This window comes from Apium graveolens, chromosome 1, assembly GCF_009905375.1.
Source record: "Apium graveolens cultivar Ventura chromosome 1, ASM990537v1, whole genome shotgun sequence".
Taxonomy (NCBI): domain Eukaryota; kingdom Viridiplantae; phylum Streptophyta; class Magnoliopsida; order Apiales; family Apiaceae; genus Apium; species Apium graveolens.
In genome coordinates this window covers 204365182-204386495 of record NC_133647.1, presented here as the reverse complement: position 1 = coordinate 204386495, position 21314 = coordinate 204365182, and the positions used below count along the sequence as shown (strand labels likewise).

At 34.2% G+C, this 21314-nt stretch overlaps 1 protein-coding gene across 1 annotated transcript; it reads right to left on the bottom strand.

The window, feature by feature from the left end:
* Window positions 1-14: 14 nt before the first annotated feature.
* On the bottom strand, window positions 15-13745 carry LOC141679344 (putative inactive ATP-dependent zinc metalloprotease FTSHI 5, chloroplastic). Its single transcript, XM_074485846.1, has 19 exons — window positions 12661-13745; window positions 11450-11921; window positions 10539-10739; window positions 10164-10457; window positions 9820-10044; window positions 9022-9111; window positions 8805-8936; window positions 8119-8292; window positions 7597-7718; window positions 6760-6961; window positions 6524-6652; window positions 5851-6033; window positions 5097-5216; window positions 4720-4905; window positions 4555-4629; window positions 4033-4092; window positions 3097-3204; window positions 2060-2140; window positions 15-721 (listed from the first exon to the last, which is right to left on the bottom strand). The coding sequence occupies exons 1-19, from the start codon at window positions 13605-13607 to the stop codon at window positions 653-655; spliced, it is 3870 nt and encodes a 1289-aa protein (XP_074341947.1). The 5' UTR covers window positions 13608-13745; the 3' UTR covers window positions 15-652.
* Window positions 13746-21314: the final 7569 nt, after the last annotated feature.

Sequence of the window (21314 nt, the reverse complement as noted above, 5' to 3'; positions counted from 1 at the left end):
AACGTGCAAAGATGTAAAAAGAAAACCTAATTTTTCATTACACTATGACAGAGTTTTGTTTACAATAGGTGATGACAGTTAAATACGAACATCATACAGGCAAATAAAAATCCAGATGCTCTCGATTGTTGAATTTAGTATACTTTGTAAAGGATATATCGTCCTTGTCATGACAAAACCATGTTTCTGTACACAGCTGCTACCTAACTAGTACCTCATGAATTCCGAATCCTCGCTGTTCATCAAATTTCTAAGCCTTTTGTCGCCGATTGATTTACACAAAACCATATTCCACTATTTAAGTTGGGAGCCCAAAAATTCTTCTAGCTACCCCGTTTTTTTCCATTTTCGATACATACACAAGGATTTGTCATCTCTTCAACTCTCTATCGATGCGAGTATTTTACTTGCCTCGTTAAGGTGGTGATACCAAAGATCATACAAATTTTGGCCAGCTTGGAGTTCTTGATGCTTACACCAAAGATCATACAAAAAGGTGGTGAACTCCTCATAACTTGTAAACAGAGATTTTGAATGCATAGAAGCTAGCAATATTTTTCCAGCAATCAGCAAAAAGATAGGATCCACATGCACTGCTCATGTCATTGATGAACATGCAGAAATAAAGTATCCAGCTCCCTAGTCGTCCGTCCTAATTTGCTGCACCTAAAAGAGCAGTTCCTGATGCATTGCCATTTTCAATCAAGTTCCGAAACACAGGCTGCAGAAAATTGACAGAAGTCACAAAAGTGAAATACGATATTCAACAAGCAAGTAGATCGACTAAACAGCTATGAATACAAGATCAGCTTTAAATGAAATTTTCTTAATTAGTTTAAGTATAGGTCAGTGGAGCAGCAAAACAATGATGAGTTTAACGCAAATTGAAACTGGCTAATCTATCGAAATCTCTTGTTAATAGGTGGAATATGAGTAGTCTCTTAGAAAATTTTGCAATAGATAGTTAACTCAAGAATAACTTTAATTTTTCTACCCATAGTTTAAAGTCAGCCATGTTAGCTAATAATACATGGTTAACATATAAAAAGGAGTAAATCAAAGAGAAATTAGACCGAAGAAGTTTTAAAATCAACAAATAGAAATATTTAAACTTGTGAAAAATAACATAGCAATTTTCTTTGGGTGAACTAATTCGTCTACAATGTGAAGGCTTGTCAATGGATCAGAAATCCAACCCGATCTAATCCAAAGCTGAATGAATGGATATAGTTTGCCTAAAAAAACATCAAACAACAAAAATAGTAATCGGGTGAGATATGGATGAGACATGATCTAATCCGTTTGCAACCCGATCCAAACATTTGTATGTAAAATCTATACAATATAGATTAGAATTAAACTGAAATGAACTTTCAGAAATTTTCTGGGAGGGGATAAATTCATTTCTATAATCAAATATGTGTTTAATTGACAGTAAAACAAAACAGATACATACTGGTACATATAAATAATAGGTGGCACCAGGGTGATATCAGTGTGCAAGTAAAAAGTATATAGATGTATAAAGGACATGTGACGTCAGCATGAGACATATTTTCTGTTCCTGTCTTGTCATAGATGTGCCTCAAAAAAGAAGAGTGGACAATGATACAAGAGGGCCACTGTATTGCAATTAACGACATATCATACACAGAAATACGTGCGAGTCCTCAACTTTTTTTTTGTATTAGATCTTATTATCAGAAATTATTTCACATGTTATGGGTAATTTTGGATTGCAGCCAATCTAAATTTTGCTATCTTACAAGAGACAAATATATAGTCACTTCATTAAGTTATTCCTAGGGCCTAGGTGATGCAATAGATTAATCACCAGTGCAAAGGTCAAAAAATCATCATGAACTACAAAAAATGATACTATAATTCATCTTTAAATTAAAATAATAAGTTTCCGCGTAGAACTGTAGAAGTCATAAAAGGCCAATACTACACATTCAACAGATAAAGCTTTACGGAATTCAGGCTACAGCTCATATAGCATTCTATTGTACAGAAAAACATCTAATTTATCAATCTTCAGAATATTAAGAAGACTTACCTCTTCCACATGAACATCTGAAAGATAAAATGGTTCCTTTTCCCGTATGCCACCATTATCGGAGACTATTCTTTCTAAATCCTGCTAAGAGGAAGACAAAGAAAAATTTACTGTTATGAATTGAAAATATAGAACTACACTGGCCTTCAGAAAACTAGTTAAAATTTGCAACTGGCAGAAGCAAAACAGACCATATCAGGTAGCAATGTAGGACATATTGATGACATAAAATGATCAGTACACTATAGGCTATAGCCAAGTCATGATCAAATTAATGTTAACAGCAATCTAATGTTTAAGTATGTAAGGATAAACTAGTAGATAAACGGACCTAGTAACCATAAGAAACCTACAACTGATAAAGTAATGAATGAACATAATAGCACAGTTACATACTGATAGGAAACTGAAAAAAAACGCAAGTATCAGCTCAGATCTCAACCTAACATTGACCATCAACCTATAATTTAATTACATAATCATTTTTGGTCAAGTTTTACACACATGGTATGATCCGACCCATGGAGGAATGAATACGACATTCTTAAAACTTAAAAAAGGAACAATTAATAGTTTTAAACAATATAATTATATGAATATTTAAAGACAGGAAAAACTGACTCTTCTTGGCGACAATGCAAAATATCTTCCTACATCAGATGCAATTAACTTATTCACACAAGAGACCAATAAACACACTACTAGGCAAGTCCCAGCCCAATAATCTCTCCTTTGATTATTGCAAAAATTAATTTTGGTGCTTTAATTAAACTAGGCAAATTGACAATTTGGTCTCAGGTGTTTCCAATATTCTTTAACTTTTAAAGACTATTTAATCATCTTGTATCCTATCATTTTTTCACATTACTCAGTAGAAGGTGGCTTAATGATGATAGGATAGTTCAAGTTCAACAAGTTCAAACTATGGTTTACCGGTTTTAATAGTATTTGGTTGAATATATGGATTATATATTTTGCCAGTGTACACACCAAGATTCACAAGCTATAAATTACAAAAACGAGTAAGAGTTCTTCACCTTTCTGGTTAGGATCTCATGTTCAAGTAATTCCTCCACAATTTTATCAAGCACCTGATAATTATTCTGAAGAATTCTTTTGGCTTTATCATATGCTAAGTAATACATCTGCAAATAACAAAAACAACAGTACACGTCAACCATATCACATTTGCACCGGTAAGCGAGAAAGAATGAAAACAGTTCAGTATGAACAACCAATTCTTTGACACATCTGCAAATAACAAAAACAACACTACACGTCAACCATATCACATTTGCACCGGTAAGCGAGGAAGAATGAAAACAGTTCAGTATGAACAACCAATTCTTTGACATTGGAACACTTGCAATACATGCTTTGACCTTCATAATTACTACTATATTATTTAGTTGTCGCAGAAAAAATTTCTTCTTGCATAAATTAGATTGTTGAACAATTTCTTTGGCTTCAATCAGAACCTGAATTGGACCACCACAAGCACATCTAAATATGTAAACGAGTGAGACAACACATTTGTTGAATATTCTGTAATTATTAACTTATTTGTTATATAAGAAAGGGGTATGTAGCGCCTAACTATGAGTTCAGAGTTTATCATTGTTTAAAAGACAGCTATATACATTAAGATGATAATTCTTGAACTTCCACAGTCTACATGTGTCCAGTCATCAGTGTCACTATTATATGATAAAATGAGATTGCTCCAACACATGCAAGGATACATCAAATGTATAGTAGTTCACCGAAGCATGATACACACATTGTTCTATATTTCTCAGAACAAGCTTATCATTATACAGGGAACAGCAGTTGCAGGTCCAATACGTTTAAACTTGTTTCTGAGAGGATCATAAAATTGTGAAAAGAAATCATAAATTCTACATACACGTATATGTTCAAGTTTCCCCCATATGATACTACAAAACCTGTTTAGGAGCATCACATATCTGTACCTTTTCAACTTTAGCTGCCATCTCATACTCATGGTTGTTCCCCATGCTCAAAGCAGTGTCCTGTGTAAATTAAGAAGAAATATGATAATTCTCACAATACATATTGCAGATTAGCAAGTAACTGTACCATTTTACGATGAATCACTTTATGTGTTACACAACTAGTGAATGATTTAGTTCGAAGGTCATAATGCGTTTAAAGTAAAAGTATCGCAAATCTTTTTTATAGTATTAATCATCTTCAAGTGATGAATGAAAGGTTGGAGATGTGTACAACATCCTCGTATATCATATATTACTGGTTTGGATGTTGTGACAAAGTACTGTCCTTCATAAGTTTTACAAGTTTCAAGTTATAAATCAAGTAAATATTCTTGTTTTCAAAACTAACAAACTGGACTTCTGAGTTAAAGTTATTGATTTTAGTTCACTAATGGAGTTATACATACATATATACTACCAAAGGTGCACATTCCCTTCATGTAAAATTAATTGATACAATCTTAAAAAAAATGCCGGTACCGCATTGTTATAATGATAAATTGTTGGGCTGTCATCAGGCCCCCAACCGTACTGAATCACCATCCTGGTAGCTATCTGTTGCAAGTCGCCAAATATGTTAACTTCTTTCTGAGAAACAATAGAATGAAATATTATGCAGTGAAGACATATGGGTAATAATTAGACCTCTTGTGCCTGCTTCAATTCTGAAGAAGAAAGGATATTTTCTTCCCCAAAAGGTAGAAGCAATTGCGCTGCAACATAAGAACCAAAACAAAACACGAGTTTTTTCTCAAGGTAAGATCTTGATTCGACATTCCCATTCGTAGAACCTTCATTTTTAGCCTTAGTAATCTTTGTGCATCCTATTCCCTGCAACAGGAAATATTTAAAGATACAGTGCCCTCCATGCCTTCAGGTGCTAAATAATAATTCTGAATTCTCTAATGTGTGATGTTAAGATATCATGAGTACTTCCACACAATATACATCAGAGGATAGATATCTTCTTACAGCAATGCACAAGTATATGACTGAAAAGCAGAGCAACGAATATTTGTTACCTCCCAAGAAAAAGGTTCAAGCCACAAATTATCAACGACATCAAAGTTTGGAAGGAGAAGAGCAATGAGACCTCGCCCTGAAGCCCATACAGCATGTGGAAACTTTGTCTCTCTAGTCCACTATCAAATGTAAAAGCGAATGTTAGATTCTATACAATGACAAGCACATAAGTGATCACGATTTTCCAAATAATAGTAGAGGAGATAATTAACTGCAAGCATTATCTGAATCTCATAACTGGAATCAGGCTGATATAAAAAAGATACGCAAAGTTAACATATTGATTGTGTTAATATGGATTATAGATTAGACAAAAAAGTACACTATTTTTCAGTTCATTTCACTTGGATGTAGACATGTAGTATCAGAAAATATTTAATGTTTTAAAAAGAAAAACAGCTGACTACATCCAAGTGATACGAGCTAAATTTATTGGGGGCGGGGGTATTTGGTTTAGCTTATTTTCAAAAGGGAGCACTTATTACTCGGAGAAAGTATCAAAAGAGGTACTTTTTCTCAGAAATAGTACTTGCTTTCAAAAATATTAAATTTTAAGCAATATTCTTCCTACAAGTTGTCGAAGAACAGTTCTCCCGCCCTCCCTTTTGCTTTACCCTGGAGCTTACTTATTACTCTAGTGAATCTATAGGTAACTAAGTGTTTGAATACGGAGGGCTGCACTTACTAAAGTGTTTGCAAGACAGAAAGAAACAGTGAATTTTTTACAGAAATAGCATTTGAAAGAATACTCACATCAAGAGGAGGACTTAGAAGTTCAATGCCATTACTTATTTGTCCATATGGCTCCATAAGCTCAACCACATTTTGCAAATCCTCTTTTGTCAGTGTCAATCCAAGATGATTAACAAGCATTTTACTAATGCTCTTCATTATCTTAGTTTTTCTCACCCATTCAGGAACTGAACTGCTGAAGGTCTGCAAAAAATATCTCAGGTTAATATCAAGTTAAGTACAGACGCACATGTAGATCAGATTGCAACCTGTTACATAAAAACTATGACAGGATCTCACTATACTATAGGCAGATTAAGACAGGTTGACGCTCACAAATAGTCCAAGTAAGTGGAAATATAGATTTTGCAGCCTTATATCATCTGATTCTCATGAAGACTCGTGTAATACTTAACTATCAATAAAGCTTTAACTCTCAACAAATTTGTTTGTGTTTATAAATTAAACCTATTGCCCCATTTCACCTGGAAAAGAGAAAAGCAGGCTAAATTTTAACGAGAGAACTATAAAGTTTTATACAATTCTCAAGCTTCCCCTTTTACCAAACCTCGGACCTGAAGATCATCGTCAATATGTACATTTTTAAGTAACCTAAAAATCGAACACAAAGCATCTTCATTTAAACAGCTTGCATACATATGACTATAAAACTGTAGCTACAATTTATTCTTACCGCAAACCAACTAGTGTAGGTCATTAATTCATCTGTGTCCAGAAATTTACTTCTATATGCACTACCCTCCAATGCCACGGGAACGAGCTTGAGTTCTGCAGGACGTAAAATAGAGGTTTTCTCTGCAACCTGAAAGCATGGACTATGGGGTTTTATTTAACCTAGATTGTAAGCCTGTAACAGTTGGAAACTGTCAAAAGAATATTTAAAATAAAAGGCAGGTTAGCCATAATCACCTTACTCCAATCAACATAATCAATGATTCCATCATCCATAGTTTCTTTAGCTGCTGTCAGAAGTATCTTCTCTCTCTCAGCCTGAGTTGGCTGCTGAAGATGGAATATTCTGTCCATCCGACCAGGACGCTGTAATGCCTCATCAATCTGTTTAAGATTTCGTGTCGTAGCCATTAAAACCACCCCCTCCTGTCTCTCAAATCTGCAGAGAATTTCATGGTATAACAGGATGACTAATGACAATATAGATATGAGGTATTGATTCAAATAGAACACAACCCTAAATTGCTCAACCCTAAATCTAATTTTTAAAGCATAAATGGATTTAAAGTAAATTGCATGCCACCAGTAATGAGTTTAGGAATGTTGCAGACTTCTTATTATAAGAGTATGCTTACACAAAAAAGAATACAGATCTTCTACAAAGGAAAAACAGGACTATACCCAGACTGACAACGATATAACATCGTAAAAGTGCACACATGTCTAGCCTCACAGCATCAAAATTATAAGATTTCTTCAGATTGCTGGGTTTAAGATTACATTTATTCCGCATGTGCATTCAACAATACCAGTAACTGATGGGTGAAAAGTAAGAACAAAACCTCTTTGCACGTTACAGTAATTTTGCACTCGAGTAAATGAGTTAATAATATAATATTTGAATGTCATTACAAATTAATATAGCAACTTGTAAGGAACCACCTGAGAGAATTCCAATTCTATTATGTAGATTGGTTTTCTTAAGAAATATATTTCAAGCCACATAAGATTTCATAAGATTTTGGTACTAATTACAGAATGAGTTTAACAAAAACAATGAAGGTTTATAATTACCCATCAAGTTCCACAAGAAGTTGATTAATGAAAGCTTCGTGATCCTGCTTCTTTGTGTGAAGAAACTTTCCACGGACACCAGCAAAGAGATCAAAGTCCTCAACAAATATAATGACAGGAGCCTAGACGTTACATCCAATGAGTTAGCTATATTTAAGAAGGTAAAAGGTAACTGGTAAAGAAAGAAAAGAGAGAGAAACATTATGGTAGACTCCATAAGGAGTGCACCACCTAACAACTGGAGCAAAAACAAGAGTACTGTAAGAGAGTATGTCCAATCATGCATTACTCAAACTAGGGAGTGCCTTCAAAGGCTCCATAAAAAATATCCATGGCAAAATAAGAGAATCACCCACCCTTGAAAGATCAGATCATGGATAAATCTCCCAAGGAGTCTTAAATTTTAATCCAAGACACTAGTAGCAACATCAAAGTCTATTTAGAGCATACTCTCCATGACAAATCAGGTTATGCAATTATGAAAACAAGCAAGTATTCTATAAAGAGTACAAAGTTACAAACCAGATCACGTGCCGTTTGGAAGAGCTCTCGGACATTTGAGGCACTCTGTCCAACCCATAAACCAGCTTCCAGTTGTTGGGCTTTAACTTCAACAAGAGGAACTTTAGCTTCGGCAGCAATAGCCAGTGCTAAAGATGTCTTACCAGTTCCTCTTTCTCCTACAATAAGAACACCCTGCATTGAACAAGCAGAAAATTTTGTCATGTCTATAAGTTGGAAACCAGATCCAAGTGCAGTGCGACTAAGTGGAGACAATATGCGACTAGTGGCAGCTGCACAATTGTAAAGCATGTAGAAGCACTAAACAATGTAACTAAGTATACCAGAAGTCAGTACAAGCTCACCAGAGGGAGTTATATGCAAACTAGAAAACCAAATATAATACTTGGTGTACTTAATTAATATTGGTAATAAAAGTAAATTTTAAGAGAGAGAGAGACAGACAGAGAGAGAGAGAGAGAGGGAGACAGAGAGAGAGAGAGAGAGAGAATCATTTTGGCAAGTAACACATTACTGATGGATGATTAGCCTTGTTTCACAAATCGAAATATAAATATAAGAGCTTGTGAAAGTAAATAAAACAAAAAACAGCACTAATCTGCTGGATACTTTGCAATCAAAGTTCACCCTCTACCAAATATAGCACTGCAATTTATTTAAACAATTAAAAAAATAAAATACTATACCCTAGGTGCACGAGCTCCCATTTCTTGAAAGGCACGGGGATTTTTTAAAAAAGCAACAACTTCGTTGATTTCTTCTCTCATGGAATCAATGCTCGAGAAGTTCTTCAACTCTATAGGCGGATTCTTCACTCTCTGTCCAAAGAAATGGGTAAGATAATCTATGTAATGAATGTGAAAAATATCCAAAATTATATGGTAGTTCAACCAAAGTATAAACCTTCATTCGATCAAAAGCAGTACTTATTGGATCAACACCAGCCTTTCTCTTCCTCTTCATACTCCTTTTCCTGTATCTAAAATAAGCTTTCTGCAATATATTACAAAAATTACACTGTAACGCAATCCATCAAGTACACCAAATGTCCGATGGGTAAGATGATTCAGTAAAGTGCATCAAAACCTACATTGCAACCCCAGGGTGGATCTGCTAGTTGGCCATGGGGAACAATAAACGTGTAGAAATATTAAAAGACAGCATACAGTAATCCTAGATCAAAAATCAGATTTTAGCGGAGAGAAACATTTAAAAGTCACACTTAATCAAGCTTTCTTAGTCACTCATCTCCAATTCAATTCTGGTAGATACATTTTATTTACATTGACAATCCAGTGTTGACTTCAAATCCGAGACACATCTTTTTGACATAATCAACTAGACAACTATGATATATTATGAAAAAAGCCCCAGGACAGGGTAAGTTCATTTATATTTTCCATTGATACCTTTTGATTTAAGTACTCAAATTAGGATGCCAGTTTAGAAAAACATCGAGGTCTTGGTCTGTGAGAACACTTAACGAAAGATTATCCAGCAACGACAAAGGGATGTCAAAGCTATAATATAAAGTTGTAACCAAAGGGATCACCTTCAGTAAAGGTAGAGTGGGTGCATCAAACATTGACAAATTGACAAGGGATGCATTCTATCCTGTAGGTGATACAATACTATTCCAAAAACAATTAAAAAAGCTTTAACATAAGCAACTAAATTGCAGTTGTGATGAAAGAATATTACCAATCTCCGCAACTTTCTCATATTTGGGTCTCTGCGTAAAGGCCCAAAACCTAGAAGTCTTGGGATTCTCCGCTTCAAATATCGGAATATATGAAGTAGCACATAGCCATATATGACGGTTCTAACAGCAAATCCAAGATACCAAATAAAATCAAGTGAATTACGGGATCTAAAATTCATATCAGCAACAGTCAGCCAATCCATATACCACGCTAAGCCCGCTGACTGGTATGTGTAAGCCCAACAAGAAAAAAGGAAATGAGGTCAAAAGAGAAATTTATTTAAAAAATAATTAAAAAAAGGAGTAAGACATTGGCTGAGGCGAAGAGGGTCAAAGTAGTTACCGATGATGGGATTACAAACTCCACTACAGGGAAGACAATCACCAGCAAAATGTCCTCATTTAAGTTCCTAAACCTTTCAAAGATCTTCTGCCGTACAAAAGTTACATTTCCAGAATTCCAAACACCCATCCAGGATTGGTAGGCAAACCTCATCATCAAGAGAAAATGTTGACCAATACTTAATTCCGAAAAAGGAATCCACATCAGCTGTATAGATGTGGGAACATCAGAAGCAAGCATCTTCATATATAACCCATCAAACCCTCCTAAACCTTCAAACAGCATATCATATTCCTGAATTAAGAATGACAAGATATAATCACGAACTTAGCTCATAAAATTCAAAAAGAAACCACAAATATATAGAACTATAACCTTAATGTCGACATAATATTCCTTGTCATCCCCTTTTACTGTAACATACATGGCACCCCAATCATGCCTGATTCGTGCACTCTCTACAAGTTTTCTGGACACAGCGTAAGGAACGGCTACTGGATCCATTTCGTAGCTGTTTCTTTCTTCATTATACCAAGTCCTGGAAGCCACTCTATCCCGGTCCAGAAGAATACGCTCCTAAAAGTTATATATATTCAGCATACAATTCCGAGTAAAAACCATTTATTAGTTACGGCCAGCAAATCAATCAAAGATTACTGCTTACAGGAAGTTGAATTTCTTGCAATAGCTAGTGCTCTCACTTAACATCATAATATAAACTCAATCCAATAGCTAGTGCTCTCACTTAACATCATAATATAAACTCAATGCATAAGTTAATGGGTATATACAATTGTGTTCTAATGGTCAATCAGGGGTTCTTTCTCTTGTTCCCTTATAAGCATATTAAATATACAAGAAAAAAATGCACAGCTGACAGCACTCATCTCAAAATCACAATCATAAAGGCTATAAGTGAAACAGGCTTCAGCTAGACATAATGAAATGTGACAAAGAAATTTAAACACTTTATAAGTCAGCCCTTATCTTCCTGTCATGTGAAAAATTGGAAAGCAAAAATTTGGAAACTACGAAGCTAAGCTATTGGACTAATTCTCAAGAATTATAAAATTGAACATGTAAAATTATCAATAGTAACAACAAGAACCTCAACTGCCCAAATTAGAATCACAAAATATATAAAAAAAAATTGCTAAAAGAGAAGAGCCATCTTGCAAGTTGCAACCAAGTACGATGACATGAAGAGGCATCCTTAGCAATGATATCTTTATATTAATGTGCACTCTTATGAACCAAGATCATTTCATATCTAAAGCATAACAAACCTGTCTTTGAGCTACATATTTTTTACCAAATTCAACATCTTCTAACAAATCCTTTTTAAGATCTGCCTTTACATCCTCTCTCCACTTTTTCCAACTATGATATAAATGGTTGCTAGCAGCTCTTGGGGTAACAACTTCCTTATCTCCAAACATCCATTTTGAGTCAATCTCTGGGTAACCCTTGACAATGTCAGCTACTGGGCTATTGACAACAAAACGCTTTTCATCACCAAACCTCTTCATATTTTTCCTAATTCCAGAATTTAGATTCCTTTGCATCTCTTTTGAATCTTCAAGAACTTTCTTTATACGCTCGACAAACTCCAAAGAATCTTCATCAGAAGGAAGTTCATAATCCTCATTTTCCATGACACTTGGCAAAATCATATGTTCCCAGAGTTGCCTTTGAGTGGATTTTAGCTCATTCTGAATATCAAGTCTAGAAAGCTTAGTAAGAGGACTTTTGGATCCACTGCAATCATGAACAGAGAAACCAGAATAGAAACACAAAGAGTAAGAATCTTAAAATGGTAAAATAGTGACAACAAACAATCTAGACAATTAAAATTTACTTCCAGTGTTCAAATCTTCAGAAAATTGATATATCACTCTACGGAGGCCTGTTAATTAAATCATTACACCTAGATCTAAGCGACTTCTTGCGGCATCAAAATTAAAATGCATAAAACTTTTCAGCAAAATTTATTTCACTCAGAACAGTTAAGTGAAACAAGTACGTAATGCTAGCGGATGTGAGTGTGGAAAATAGTCAAGTAGCACATACATCATAATCACACTAAAAATCAGTTACTAGAAAAAGAAAAAATGATAATTGATAGAGTTCTTCACATTTTCTATGTAATTAGATTCTGAGCTCTTTCTAACTTCATTGGAGGAAAAAATAACATTGATGTAAAATAAAGTTGTGAGGTAAGCTAAAGGACACAACAGCATGGACGGCATAGGTTGACTGTGTTACTAACCTTACCCCGGTACAAAAATCTTAACCTACAAGTAATTAACTGAAGATTACTAATATCACCCTCTAAGGTGAAAAGATATATAAAACAATATAAATTCGAATCCGAATCAACAAACCATGCTTACATAGATTCATATATCAGATAATCCAATACTAAACACCAATCACAAACTAATCTTATCCGTCAAACAAACATAATGGTAATAGTTAAAAAAGGAAATAATACTACCTGTCCATGTTTTTCAGCCTCAAATTCCTACTAAAATTCTCCACAAGAAGCTTACATTCTCTCTCAATATACGAAATCTCCCTAACAGCAACATTAAATACGAGGGCCTCCTTCATGGACAAATTATCTTCTATCTCATCTATTTTGGCCGTAATCTCATTATATTCCTTCTCACCAATACTCATTTCCTCTTCCAACTTCATTATCCGTTCTTTAGCATTCTCATCCTCTAAACTCTCCCTCTCTTTCTTCGCACTCATCACTCTATCAAGAACTTTGTCCGACTTTCGAGTCAACACGTCCACCTCTTCTTTCCAAATATCCAATTCCTCGTCAAATTTCCTCAAAAGCTCATCTTGCAACTCTTGTTTCTTCACCTTAACTTTCTTCAACCAAACCTTAACATCCTCCACATCCCTTTTACTAGCTTCAACCTCCTTCACACTCCTAAGCAAACCTGACACAATCTCCAACAATCTCTTCGTATAATCCGAATAATAGTCCCCCTTAACAGGCTTCAACACCTTCTCACTCTCCTTAACTTCACTCAACTCCTTCTCTTTCCCTTTGGACCTTTTCGACTTTTTCACCACCTCACTAGCCACAGGAGCAGCTAAAACCACTCTAGGCTTCAAGATTCCACCAAACGAACATAACCCAACAACAAAACAAAACACTGCCACCAAAACTCTCTTAGTAAATTCATCAAACACCTTATCTGCATTTCTAAAACCCGGGTCTTTTTCATCTTTTCCAACCTTTCCACTCGTGGGTTTCAAAATTTCTAAAAAGGGTAAAAATTTAACAGCATTTATGAGCTGGGTTTGGTGTTTATGCGAAGAATTTACTGAAAATTGAGTTTTAAACTTAATGCGGCGACGATGAAAAGTATGAAATGAAGCGGTTTTAAAAAAAGGGTTTTGAGTAGAACTGAGAGTTGAATACATTGAAATGATAAAGAAGATTTATAGAATCAACGGGAAATAGATACATACATTATATATATATCGGAGGTTCAAGGAAGAAAAATGGAGGGGATAAGAGGTTAACTCCGCCGGGCACAGTTTTGGAAACTAACGTACGTTTGTTTTTTCATTTTAGATTTTTTAAAATAATTAATTTTAAATTTTTAGAAAAAATATATCATACATTAAAGGTCCTAACCTTTTTCAAGTTTTTTCACACATACAAAAATCAAAGTTGTAGATATTATTTTTTTTAATTTTTTTATTTTGTATTAGAGTTTGAATATCCTATTCTTTTACAAAACAAAAAAAATGAAAAAAAAGATCTACAAATATATTTATTATAAGAGTCGTGAAAAAAACTTGCAAAAAATTAAGACATTTATTATAGAACGGAGGAGTATATATTCGACACAAATAATATTTGCAAGTTAAAAACATAATAATGTTTTCGTTAATATAATTTAGCAAAATTAAAATTTGTTTAAAGTTGTTTATTTTTTTGAAGATTTGTTTGAAGTTGATTAAAAGTAATTGTCATAACTTTTCTCAAGATCACTTTGTTGAAATTGTGCAATGTTGTTCATTTGTTTTTTCTGAATATAGTAAGATAATATATAAAATTTAAGTAAAATATAAAAAAGAGGTGTTTCAATGGGAGAAAATAAAAAAAAGTAATTGATTTATATATATATATATATATATATTAAGTAAGATAGTTAAGTAAAATATTAAAATCATTATATAAAAATAATTAAGTAAATTAAAGAAGTATCGTACCACCAAAATTTTAATATTTCGTCTATTATATATAATATAGTATATATATATATATATTAAGAAAAAATATTGTCAAAAATAATTGCAAAAGTTTCCATTTAACATACATCGAATATAATGTGGTCCTACCAGGTTGGGCTTTTTGAAACCGAAATCGAAAAAAATCGAAGAAAACCGATTGAATAAAATTGTTTTGAAATCGAAATCAAAAAAAAAATAATAAACGATCCACTTTAAATGGTTGGGTTCCGATTTTACGTCCCAACCAAACCGATAAAAATTGACCGAACCGAACTGATATTAAATAATAATTAAATAATATTATTTTATATATATAATATTTGTTTTCTTGGAAATTACTTTAATTTCAGTGATAAAGTATTTGCATAAGAAACAAATAATTATTTGCCTTCCAATATCTAAACCACTTTTAGTTGGGATTCTTCTCGGGTCCCGATCCCGGCCAGCTGATCAAAGATTAGGGTAATTTTTATGGACTACATATATAAAGTGTTTTTCTTTTCTTTGATAAAAACATGGTCTTAGTACGGGAGTTTATTAGATCATCTTTGACGGTGCCCTCATATTTATTGATGTAATTTATTTATGATGAAAATTTTAATTAGTTAGATTATAGTATGCCTCACTACTGTTACTGTATTATGTACAGAATATTTTTATGATTCACATCAATTTGTTAGAGAGTTCACTTTCATTTTTTGTTAATTCTCGGAAGGAGATGAACCGCTAGGTTTTTAATTTTGTTGCTTGTTACCTTTATTTTGTTGCAAATCTTGTTATTTTGCGAAACACTCTTGTTATCTGTGTTGCAACTCATAAATTAATTACTTTTATCTCTAGATTACACACATCAATTTGTCTCGTTTCAATATTATTTTTTATTTTTATATTTGTCGATTTTGTAATCAAATCGAACCGATTAACCGAATCAGGATTTTTTAAATCGGAATCGATCGAAATCGAATTTGAATCCGAACTGGCGGTTGCGGTTCTTAATTTTAAAAACCGAATATATATAGTCGTTGTTCCGTTTTTATCCAAAAACTGAGTCGAATCAGCCCATGTTCTCCCCTACTATCGGGGATGATAGAGTATTATCTGTATTCGCTTATATCAGGGGCTTACCCAAATACACGATTTTGGCGTGCGATGTATCCACTTGGACCTAATCTAGAAAGAGGTGCAACATACGACAAAAAGAAAAAAATAAAAAGCATTTTATATGTACACTCCTTAAGAGACGACGCTTACCAATAAATAGTCTAGTCCTTTTTGGACCTTTGTACATCTCGACTGCGTCTATGTAGTATGAGTAAAGATGAGTATTCATTCGGCCGCTCTATCGCGATAAGATTCTTGCACCAAACAAGGATTTGAGAACGAGAATAATTTAAAAATAAACCGGGGGTTATCGGGGTTCATTTTTAATGTCTCCCCGACCAGATTCTCTTATTCAACCCGATTTTTTAAAATATACACGGGGTTGACGCTGCGAGATTTGTCCGTGTGGTGATAATTAAAAATTCACTTGTCATATTACTGACTAATAATAAAAAAATTGACCAAAATTACTATTTTTTGTGTCAGCTTTCCCAAATTACCAACGAATAAGTTTTAGTGTCCTAAATGCCCTCTAAGTCAGGGGATGCTAAAGGCGTATCTAAAATTACCATTAATTAGCATACTAAATATAAGATGTCATACTTTTGGAGTACATGTAATTATAAAACAACCAAGAAGACAAAACACATCACGGGTCACAAATCTGAACCCACCATCAGTTATACTCGCCGTCATCACCTATTCAATCTTCAGAATCCCCAATTTCAAACTAAAACTAAATACCACAGCTGAGTAATACAGTAACATTTTAATAGTAGAATTATATACAAATAAAAATATACATCATAGTCATTGTACTTCTTACCCATTTAAATCACAAACCAAATAGAACACCAAATTCTGAAATTGAACAACAACCGGGCAACAAGCCACTTGTTTTATAGAGAAACTAATGGATAGTTTGTTTCAACAATTGCATGCGTTTTTAGAGTTTAGATAGTGAATTATGAACATTGAGATGATGAATGATAAAGAAAATGTTTGGGTAGCCAACTGATACTCCTTACATAGTCTCGTGATGAGCGGATACACGATTGGTGGCGGCGTACAAGTCACAATGATCAGGCGCTTTATGGACATATCATGTTGATGCGCCTTGCACTGTAGCATATATGCCGGATGCTGATTTTGGTTGGGCCCGTTTGATGGCATCCATTTGTATGTTACGTATTTGATGGGTGGTGTGCAAGACATGCATGTATCTTAACAAGACTAAGATAATTTGTCAATCCTAAGTAAGTTGTATTGTTATATAAGTTTGTATTTGTACTTGTAACATTTTAAAGTCTGTAAAAATGCAAAGGAGTAGACTGGAGTCTTTTCCCTGAAACAGTATCAAGCCTAAGGATTCTATCTGGAAGAAGATCAAGATGATCATGCCTCAGAAGAATTTTGAAGAAGATTGGAGTTGAATAAATCCGTTTGGATAAAAATACTCTAAGTCAAGATCTCTACAAGTCACAGATTTAGTGTTATAGAGAAGTCATTCGGGAACTCCAAATGACTTATCGAGAAGTCAAAATAGCTACTAGAGTACTCAGAGAGATATCGACAAGTCAAGAAGACATGAAGAATGGAGATATCGACAAGTCATTTCTTCACTAGAGAACTCAGAGTTATCGACAAGTCTACATTCATTAGAGAACTCTGAGTTATCGATAAGTCAAAGTCCACTAGAGAACTCAGAGATATCGATAAGTCAAAATTCACTAGAGAACTCTAAGTTGTCGACAAGTCAAGTGAAGACATGATGATGAGAGATCTCGACAAGCCAAAGTTTCATTCGAGAACTCAGATACCTCCATTAGTCAAATTCCTAGAGTATTATAGATCTTGATAAGTCATTATACTTATCGAGATGTCAAGACCTCTATATGCCTAACTGGAGATCTCGAGTGAAATCCTCAAAGTACAAAATCACAGACCAATTCAAAATCCAAGATAAACAATCAACAAACAATCCAACCAGCTGGATTGACAAGTCTACAAAAAGCAGTTTGAAGAATGTGCAAGATCAATGGTGAAGATTAACTGACAAAAGAAGATCAAGATAGTCACAGGATGCCAAAGATATGTTAAGCCAGAAATAGAAGGCGCTAGCTAGCTACTTACACTTAGAAGTTATAGCCAAATAACAATTGACAATTTAGTAAAGGTGAATAGCATATCTTATTGTACACTGTATAAATCAGAAGTTAACTGAGTTATAAAGTTAACACTGGTCTTTCAGTCAGGAGTAACAATCTAGATAGAAAATCTTGTAATTCTCTCAAGAAGAAGCTAAGCTCTTTAAACAAAGAGCCTAGAAATTTTGTAGCAAAATATTCTTGATTTTTAATATAAAAATTAAGTGAGTTTTGAAAAGATTGTGTTCTTGTTTATTGCATGTTTATTTACTGCATTAACACATCTTCTCTACAAGATTAAATTTACTTTGTTCAACCAAAAACATTCAAGAAAAGCCTAAAAATATTAAAACACATTCACCCCCCTCTATGTATTATTCATTTCCTAACAAGTGGTATCAAAGCAAAATCTGAAAGTAAACAAATTCAAGATCCTGGAAGAATGAATACACAGAAAATCAGTAGCATCAAAATTCATACTTTTGACAAAGCTAACTTACACTCTATGTAAGAAGGAAATGATGTTGTTCATTAGAATGGTCAATCCACTATATGTTCAGATTTTCAAAAATGGGTCTTTCATTCCTATGGTTACAGTTGATAAATCTACAGATTGAGATATGGTTATTCCAGCTCATTATGCTCCCAAGGACCCTGCAGAATACACTGAGCCTGAGAAAGAGAAAGTCTCCCGGATAGTGACTTGCAGTTAATCTTGATTGAGTCACTTGACAATGTAATGTATAACAACATTGTCAACTGTGACACTGCAAAACAGAGCTGGGAAAAGATAGAGATATTATGTGAGGGAACTGAAGAAGTTAGGTCAAACCAAAGAAGAATACTGATTTCACAGTATGAGGGTTTTATGGCAAAGCCAAAGGAAAGCATTACTAATGTGTTTGAAAGATTCAATAAGATTATAAATGACTTGCAACTTCATGAATACTATGAAGCTGAAGAAGTGAACCTAAAGTTCTTGCTTACCTTCCCTGATCATTTAGAACAGAAAATCTCAGCAATCAGGGAAGGGAGAGTCTTGAGCAGAATAACACTGGAAGTTCTATATGAAATTCTCAAAACATATGAACTAGAAATGATTCAAAAGAAATCATTGAGATCTGGTCAATGACATGTTGTAGATGGCTCAAGTGCTTTAATTGTAAATGAAAGCCAAACATCTAATGATGAACCAAGATCTCAAACTCCAGTTGCCTCAACAAGTGAGCAAAGAACAAATGATTCACAAGAACAAGTCATTCTGGAATTGGAAAAAGAGGAGTTCTACACTCTTGAAGAAATGGATGAGCTAGATCAGTCAATGGCCTATTTGGCTAGAAAATTCTCTAATATTAGAGTAAAGAAGCCAAGATGCTTCAAGAGTAAAAGACAGTTTTTCAACAAAGACAACAGCTGGAAAGAAAAAGGGAAGTACAATTCTGATAGCAAAAATGACTACAAAACTGGATCTGTTGATAGATCTAAGATAAGGTGCTTCAATTGTGATGAACTAGGCCACTTTGCTTCAGAATGCAGGAAACCCAAGAAGGCAAAGAAAGCTTATCTTGAACTGGAAGCAAAGTATGAAGCTCTTCTGAAAAAGCTGCAAAGTAAAGCTTACATTGCAGAGGGAAAGAGTTGAGATGATTCTGATAATGATGAAGATGAGGAAGTTGGAAACTATGTTCTAATGGTTTTGGAGCAAGGTGAATCATCCTCATCAAAAGCAAAGGTACCAACTCTTACTACCATTAATTTAAATGTGAATCTAAGGAAACTGTTGAAAATATGAGCACAGAGATGTTTCACATTCATACAAGCATGGTGGCTGCAAATGAAGAAGTGAGCAGATTGACAAAAATGAATGAGAAGCTTGAGAATGAAAAATAAGGAAATGAATTGTTGATAGTGGAGCTTGAAGCTGTGAAACAAGAAAATATTTATTTAAAGAACAAGCTCAAGTGTGTAAATGAGATTGAAGGCTAAGGGAAAAATTGGAGAAAAATAAAGTGAAGTTGAAGTCCTTCAGGAATGCATCTGAATTGGTTGGTCAATACCATGAGAAAAACAAACCATGTGCAAACATTACTATTGGTCTAGATTATGATGCCTTGAACAACAAGAAGAAAAACATGAGTGACAAGGAAAAGCAATAGAGAATGAAAATGTTCCAGCAATGCTGAAAAAGGTTGGATCACATGTGTTCAATGCTTGTGAAGTAAACTTCAGTGAAGAAGAGTTGATTATCAAGCAAGAAATTGCAGATGAGGATAATGAAAGGAAAAGTGCAAACTCAACTCAATCTTCTAAGACTAAAGAAAATCTCATGGACAATCAAAGCACCAAGACTCTTGTCAAAGAAATAAAGATTGAAAATGTAAGAAAGTAGAAGAAAAATAGAAATGGGAAAATAGGGATAAACAAAAGCAATAATTTTGCTTTTGTTGCAGATGCTCTAAGAAAGAAGTGTGAAAAATGTGGCTCTGTAAATCATCTAACTCACCTTTGTAAAAAGGTTGTTAGCAAGCCAACTGAAGGAGCATGCAAATACAATGATGCATATGCAAATGATCCCTACTCATTTTGTGACAAGTTTGATTGCATCCCTTGCAACTTAAAAGTGATGAAGAGTTATCACAAACTGAGAGTAAACCTTAAGAAACAAAAATTGGGTCTACATCAGACAGGGAAAATGCACAACAGTCATGGAACTTTATTTTATCTGAAACAACTCACTCTACTTCTGCTAGATCAGTTAAAAAGAAGAAAGTACCCAACATTTCTTGGGTTGCTAAACACACTTAAATCTCATTTTGTGCAGGGCAAAGTGAAGAAACTCATATGGATCATTGACAATGGATGTTCCAGGCATATGACAGGTGATAAGGCCCTGTTATCACAATTTGAGGAGAAGTCTGGCCCTTTGGTGACCTTTGGAGACAACAACAAAGATATCACAATGGGATATGGCAAGATTGTTTCTGGAAATGTTGTCATTGATGATGTAGCACCGGTAGATGGTCTTGAAGTGAATCTTCTAAATGTTAGCCAATTTGCAGAAAAAGGTTTTGAAGTCATATTCAATAAAGAAGAATGCACTTTTATCAGCAAGAAAACTGGTGAAATTGCTTTGAAAGGGGCAAGGAAAGGAAGCTTGTTTGTTGCATATTTAGACTCAATAAATAAGGATGGAATTTGTTGCTTCTATACCAAGGCATCAGAAGAGCAAAGTAAGCTATGGCATAAGAAATTGTGTCACCTGAACTTCAAGGCAATTAACACTCTGGTTAAGAAAGAGTTAGTAAGAGACATGCCCAAACTGGAATTTGCTCAAATTGAAGTCTGTGAAGCTTGTGAGAAAGGAAAGATGAAAAAATCAAGTCACAAGTAAAAAATTGTGAATTCTACAAGTGTACCATTGTAACTTATTCACGTGAACTTGTTTGGGCCAGTAAATGTCTTATCAATTTCAAGGAACAAATATGCACTTGTGATGGTGGATGATTTCTCAAGATACACTTGAGTAGAGTTTATGCACTCTAAAGATGAAACTCCACACACCATAATTGAACACATCAAGAAGATAGAAAAACAGGTTGAAGATCATAATTGTGTGAAAAGAATGAGAAGTGATAATGGG

Coding starts and splice junctions, on each gene's coding strand:
- LOC141679344 (XM_074485846.1), bottom strand. CDS start 13,607: ATGTATTCAACTCTCAGTTCTACTCAAAACCCTTTTTTTAAAACCGCT. Junction 11,922..12,660: donor AGGCTGAAAAACATGGACAG/GTAGTATTATTT, acceptor TCATGATTGCAG/TGGATCCAAAAGTCCTCTTA. Junction 6,034..6,523: donor CCTACACTAGTTGGTTTGCG/GTAAGAATAAAT, acceptor TATTTTTTGCAG/ACCTTCAGCAGTTCAGTTCC.